Genomic DNA, 7,006 nt, shown 5'->3' with positions numbered 1-7,006 from the left:
TATATATAGTGGTTAGGACCCCATGTTGTGGGTGTGGTAACCCAGGTTCAAATCCTGGTCACAGCAGTCTACCATTACCTCTTCTTTTACCATTTCGAGCGTGGCCGTGGCCAGTACCGCCTGACTGGCCTTCGTGCTGGTGGCACGTAAAAGCACCCACTACACTCTCGGAGTGGTTGGCGTTAGGAAGGGCATCCAGCTGTAGAAACTCTGCCAAATCAGATTGGAGCCTGGTGTTGCCATCTGGTTTCACCAGCCGTCAGTCAAATCGTCCAACCCATGCTAGCATGGAAAACGGACGTTAAACGATGATGATGATGATGATATATATATATATTTATATATATACACACCCACATACCACCTTCAGTAGTGTCACCACACATGCCACTATTTGATAAAATATAGTACTGGTGGTTGATAATATTGACTAACCTGGTCCCTCTCAAAAATGTTGGCCCTGGGCTAAAATTTGAAGCCCTTATTTAAAGCAAATTTTATTTTTACAAAAGTCTAAAATGTCATGGATATGACAACCTTTGTTTCCATTTTTTGCATTTTGTTTTCGCTTTCTAAATCTTGATGTGATTTCGTGTAATTCCAGCAACCCCGAAAGGTCCAGTTCAACACTTCAAACTTGAGTTGTCTCACAAAGATTCTGTCGGCAGTGAGGGTCATTGTGGAAAATGAAAATATCCTTCTACAAAAAGACAGGCAAGGTAACGGTCTCCTTTGTATATACAGGTGTAGGCGTGGCTGTTTGGTAAGATGCTTTCTTCCCAACCACATGGCTCTGGGTTCAGTCCCACTGCGTAGCACCTTGGACAAGGTTCTTCTACTATTGCCTCAGACAGACCAAAGCCTTTTGAATGGATTTGGTTACATGGAAACTGAAAGAAGCCTGTCATATATATATATATATATATGTATATATTTGTGTTTTTGTGTCTGTTTGTACCCAGCCTCACCATTCGACAACCGGTATTGGTGTGTTTACATCCCCATTTCTTAGCGGTTCAGCAAAAGCGAGCAATAGAATAAGTACTAGGTTTAAGAAATAAGTTCCGGGGTCGATTTGTTGAACTGAAAGCCCTTCAAGGTGGTGCTAAATCCTAGTGATCAACTGGTACTTATGTTATCAACCCTAAAAGGATGAAAAACAAAGTTGACCCCAGTGGAATTTGAACTCAGAACATAAAGACAGATAAAGTGCCACTAAGAATTTTTCCCAGCATGCTAACAATTCTGCCAGTTCACCGCCCTTAAGGGGGCATCGAAGTTACCCCTTAGTATTAATACTGTCTCTATCGACAATGCCTATGTAGTATGTGTGTGTGTATTATTTCTTTATTGCCCACAAGGGGCTACATACAGAGGGGACAAACAAGGACAGACAAACGGATTAAGTCGATTATATCGACCCAGTGCGTAACTGGTACTTATTTAATCGACCTCGAAAGGATGAAAGGCAAAGTTGACCTCAGCGGAATTTGAACTCAGAACGTAACGGCAGATGAAATACCGCTAAGCATTTCGCCCGCCGTGCTAACGTTTCTGCCAGCTCACCGTGTGTGTGTGTGTGTTTATATTCGTCTTATAATCTCCGGAGTTCTTTACAGATCCTTGTTCTTTGATGACCGATGAAGAGAAGATTGTGATGAGGAGTATCGTGAAAGTTTTACGTCCGTGTCTCATGGAAGGAGAAGAAACTGCGCAGTTTGTTAGAACTCTGCGAGACGTCTTCAAGCTAACGATGCCGGAGTGCAGCATGCAGGATGTGGTGTTGCAGGAAGGTTTGAAGAATCATCTGAAGGAGACTTTCTCAGATTTCTCTCAAGGAATGTTGGATAAGGTAAAAAAAATAAAATTTAAAAAGAGAAAATGGTTTCGATCATCATCATTATCCTCATCAAAATAATCATCACCATCATCATCACCACCATCATCACCATCTGATTAGATTTTGGGATCGATCCAGTACTGGACAAGGACTCTGTATTATTTTTTCACTTTTTTTACGTAATTTTTGAGAGTGGTCGGGTTCATATCCGTCAAATGTAAATAAAGGGAATCTAGCACCCCCAATCAGCTCAAAACAATATCTGTGTATCGCAATTTCCGGGTTATGTTTCCTGGGGCTAAATTACAGCAACATTCGTCCTAAACCAGGACTGCCATGTTATGTTGGCAAACAATCTTTACTATAAGCGTACCATGTTATCCTAGATTACTAATGAATGAATCTTCCGTACTCAAGGATTGATGTATTATTGGGTTGGTGCATAATTATTGCAGCTTTTTTTCAACAAAAACAATAACAATATTTAACAAAAAGCATCCTTAAATGACAGTCTGACCATCTGCCAAGCAAATGGGAAGCAGTAATTGAAGTAGATGGTGAATATGCTCCAGAATAATCATTTAAAGATGTTTTTGTTACATGTTGTTATTGTTTTTGTTGAATAAAATTTGTTGGAAAGAAGCAGCAATAATTATGCACCGACCGAATAGATTATTGGTGTCTATGAATGAAATCTCTGTAGCAAACTGTATCTGTTTTCAGCTGATTGAACTGTATAGCTGCTGTGGACAGACAAACCGAAGCACAATTCTATGTGGGCCTTCTGGAAGTGGGAAAAGTACCATGTTAAATGCTCTTGTACACACACTCAACATGCTCAGCTATCAGATGTCTGGACTGGATCCTGACGAAGAGAGAAGGAAACAGAAGGTACTGACTTTCTACTGTTACTTGTTGTTGTTTTTTTTGTTTAACCCTGGGTCAATGCTGATCCCACAAGCATTCCAAACCTGCACCAGCTGACCCTTTTTATTTTCCAGGTATAGTATTATTATTGTCCGCTTAAGTCCTTCACTTCCTGTGGTGCTTTGGCCATCAATGGCTTTTCTCCACTGTCCTTGACTTTGGCTATCTTTGCTCCAGTTTGGTCTCTGCTCTTCACTTTCAGATTTTCCCAAACTGTATCATATGCTTCTCTGAGAGAAGCTCTTTCTTTTCCCCATTTTGTTGGTTTCGAAGTCAGGAGGGAGGGCCAGAGACAGTGACCCTCAATGGTCATCTAGGGCTGAGGATGAAGTCAGAAGGGAGGGGTTAGTGATAGTAACCCTCAATGGTCATCTAGGACTGGGGATAAAATCAGGAAGGTGGGGTCAGAGACAGTGACCCTCAATGGTCATCTAGGACTGGGGATGAAGTCAGAAGGGAGGGTCAGAGACAGTGACCCTCAATGGTCATCTAGGACTGGGGATGAGGTCAGAAGGGAGGGGATCAGTGACTGACCCTCAGTGGTCATCTAGGACTGAGAATGAAGTCAGGAGGGAGGGGTCAAAGACAGTGACCTTCAATGGTCATCTAGGACTGAGGATAAAGTCAGAAGGGAAGGTCAGAGACAGTGATCCGCAGTGGTCATCTAGGGCTGGGGATTGAGTCAGGAAGAAGGGGGTCAGTGACAGTGACCTTGAGAGGTCATCTAAGACAGGGGATGAAATTAGAGACAAACCAAAGTTGTGATAATGAAAGTACTAACAGGCAATGATATACCATACTGTATACAATAAGCCATTGTATTATAAAAGCACAAAGCCTGAAATTTTGCAGGGAGGACCTTAATTGCTTACAATGACCCCAAAGCTTGACCGGTGCTTATTTCCTGTCATTAGGAAGTAAGCTTCTTACCCACACAACCAGGCATGCAGTTTTCAAAATAAACTTTTCTCTTCTTGTCTAGTCTCATGGATTATCAAAATTTAATGGAAAATCAAGGAAAAGGCTCCAACTCTTGCGAGAAACCATTGCAAATTTCCAGCCACCTTTGAAAATTGTTGACAAGCTGGGTTTGTCCGAGAAATATAAGAAAAGCTGTTATCCTCGCATCTATAAGTCGTATATATATCCCAGTTCGATGTCGCCTGAGGAGGTAATTCTTTCTAATCTTTCTCTATGTTATCTCCCCGCGTTATTGTAGTTTTAATTTGTTCAGAATACGAGGTGAGAGGCTGAAAAGTTCCTGGCTTTGGGTAAAAGGAAATAGAGGAGGATCAGTTAATTATGATTTTATCCAACATATTCCCCTCTGAGATTCACACATTTATTGGAGTGGTCCTTCAGTTTTTCTAACCCCTGTTAAAGAACTCAGAAGGTTGGGCCTCCAACCAGGCCTTTCGCGATACCCTTAAAGGCAGGAACTTTTCAGAGCCCTCCTCTTAGAGTGGAACAGTAGTTAGTTGAGTGGCCTACTGATCACAGACACTGAGTCAGGGTTGGAACAAGAGTTGGAGATAAGACTTGAGTAAATGACTGATTTGAATGAAAGGTAGGATTGAATGTGAGAGGGAGATTTGAGTGTGAGTGAGGCAGACTTGAGTGAGAGACAAGCAGGATTGAGCATTAGACATGATTAAATGAGAGGCTTGAGTATGAGATGAGCTGATAGATAGAGAGATAGACTTCAGTAAGAGACAGGCTTGAATAAAGGAAAGCAAGCTTGGGTGGGAGATGGGTACGAGGGAAAAGTGTGAAGAAATTATTTTCTGTAAAAAAAACATTTTGTTTTTACTGTGTGTCTGCGTGTGGTTGTGTGTGTATCTTGGCAGAGAAAAAGTGAAATGGTCACCTGATCCCTGATCCAGCCTCTCACACCTACCCTGCAATGTCATTCTAAAAATAAACAATCACATCATCAAAATCTCAAAGTTTTGAGATAATCCAGGATTAATTCAAAACAATGTGGATATAAATAAGCTTTGCATTTGACTAAGAAATCTGAAAGCTAAAAGCTTAATCACTAATTCTTGTGTTCTTTTGGTTTTTTTTCTATAGTTTATTGGTCATTACAGCCCTTATGGATGGCAGACAGGGTTCTTGTGTCAAGAACTAGACAGAATTTCTCCCAGCAGAACCGGAAATGCTCTTGAATTTATTGATGATGTTCCAAAGTCTTTTGGATATTCTCAAGTCTGGTTCGTCTTTGACGGACCGTTGCATACGTCATGGTGTGATCCGATATCTGGTTTGTTTGATGCATCTCGCACATTGGTGCTTCCGAATGGTGAAACGTTTGTGTTGAGTGGTAAGTGGACTTGTATGAGAGAGAGGAAGGAGAGAGAATAGAGAGAGGGGGGGGGGGTGAAGAAGAGAAAGAGAAAGCAGGAAAGAGAGAGAGGAGAAGAGAGATATTCTTCTATTTGTTTTAGTCATTTGACTGTGACCATGCTGGAGCACTGCCTTTAGTCGAACAAATTGACCCCAGGACTTATTCTTTGTAAGCCTAGTACTTATTCTATCGCTAAGTTACAGGGACATAAACATACCAGCATTGGTTGTCAAGCGATGGTGGGAGATACAGTAGCCTTGGGTAGTATTTCTACCTGGTCGGCTCCTGTCAACTGCCCTACCCATGCATGCATGCATGGAAGATGATGATGATGATGATGATGATGATGATGATGTCTGGCAGCACTCAGCAGAGAACCCATTCAGTAGGCAGTGGAGTTCACCGTCTGATGAGCCGAGTGGCACCATGTCACCTGAAAATGTCAGCCAACCAATTCTATGTCCACCGATTATTATGATACCACTTCCACACCAACTGCACATGTCAATCCAGTTCATAAAAATCATGGAAAGGAGGTGGGGACAATACACACCCCCTGCTGAAATGTTTCAAGAAAGCACCATTTACCCAGACATAAACACAGGGGCATTCATAAATGGACTTTGTGGCAACGAAAAGTTTCCCATTAATCCCAAACTCCTGCAAAGCCTTCCACACTTTGTCCTGTGACATGTCGTATTCCCTTTTGAGGTCGGCAAAGCAAGCGTTACATCTCTTTGGCAATATTCTCACACATTTTCAAAGATGTGCCATAGTCTGAATATCTGACTCTGGTTGCGTTGTGTGCAGGAATGGAAGCCAGTGTTCTTCAGCAAGTTAGGGCTCAGCAATTTCCCTAAAGCTCTTTTTCCAGACACCAGAAATAGACTTTACTAAGAAAACTCTACAAGGAGATCCCTCTATAATTAGAGCTTTCTCTCTCTCTCTCTCTCTCTCTTTCTCTCTATCTCTCTCTCTCTCTCTCTCTCTCTCTCTCTCTCTCTCTCTCTCTCTCTCTCTCTCTCTCTCTCTCTCTCTCTCTCTCTCTCTCTTCCTCTTTTCCCTCTCTTTCCCTTCCCCTTCTCTATCTCCTCCCCGCTCTCTCATCTTCGTTTTTCTTTTCAAAACTTGGGATTGTCATTGCTTTGGTGTCTTTTCAAAGTCCAAGCTTCTTGGTACACATAAATCAGCATTTGTGTATATATGTGTGTGAGTGTTATATATACAACAGTAAAGAAGTGGTGGTGGTGGTATTGGTGGTGGTCCTAATGATGGTAGAGGTAATGATGAGGGTATATGATGATGATGATAAGCAGGAAGTGAACTAAAGCTATAGGTATTTTTTTTTTTATCCTTGCAGAAGATACCAAGATAATTATGGAGACTGACAAACTCAGCTCTGCATCACCTGCCATGCTGAGCCAGTGTTTGGTTGTGTTCTGTAACAACACCACTTTCCATTGGGCCACCTACTTCCAGGCATGGAAGAAAGACATCAACTTTAAACCTTACATGACAGAGGACAGGTAAAAGAAAACACATCTTTTCCACTATTTTATAGTAAAGCGATCGTTGCCAGTGCCCCTGGATTGGCTCTTGTGCAGGTGGCACATAAAATATACCATTTTGAGCGTGGCCGTTGCCAGTATCGCCTGACTGGCCTTCGTGCGGATGACACGTAAAAGCACCCACTACACTCTCGGAGTGGTTGGCGTTAGGAAGGGCATCCAGCTGTAGAAACTCTGCCAAATCAGATTGGAGCCTGGTGTTGCCATCCGGTTTCACCAGTCCTCAGTCAAATCGTCCAACCCATGCTAGCATGGAAAGCGGACGTTAAACGATGATGATGATGATGATATGTGGTCCGTGCTTGATCAATATGTTTGAGATAT

At 42.1% G+C, this 7,006-nt stretch overlaps 1 protein-coding gene across 1 annotated transcript in view; it reads left to right on the top strand.

The window, feature by feature from the left end:
* The window catches only part of LOC106879164 (dynein heavy chain domain-containing protein 1), a 72,778-nt gene that overhangs the window by 25,544 nt on the left and 40,228 nt on the right, over window positions 1-7,006 (top strand). The window contains exons 14-19 of the mRNA XM_014928609.2: window positions 605-719; window positions 1,620-1,852; window positions 2,564-2,731; window positions 3,750-3,938; window positions 4,841-5,090; window positions 6,475-6,640. Of these exons, the coding sequence (XP_014784095.2) occupies window positions 605-719; window positions 1,620-1,852; window positions 2,564-2,731; window positions 3,750-3,938; window positions 4,841-5,090; window positions 6,475-6,640 (1,121 nt within the window). The remainder of the gene's footprint in view (window positions 1-604; window positions 720-1,619; window positions 1,853-2,563; window positions 2,732-3,749; window positions 3,939-4,840; window positions 5,091-6,474; window positions 6,641-7,006) is intronic.

Source organism: Octopus bimaculoides, chromosome 27 (assembly GCF_001194135.2).
Source record: "Octopus bimaculoides isolate UCB-OBI-ISO-001 chromosome 27, ASM119413v2, whole genome shotgun sequence".
Taxonomy (NCBI): Eukaryota; Metazoa; Mollusca; class Cephalopoda; order Octopoda; family Octopodidae; genus Octopus; species Octopus bimaculoides.
Note: the sequence above shows the minus strand (reverse complement) of the source record. Positions and strands in the feature narration are given on the sequence as shown.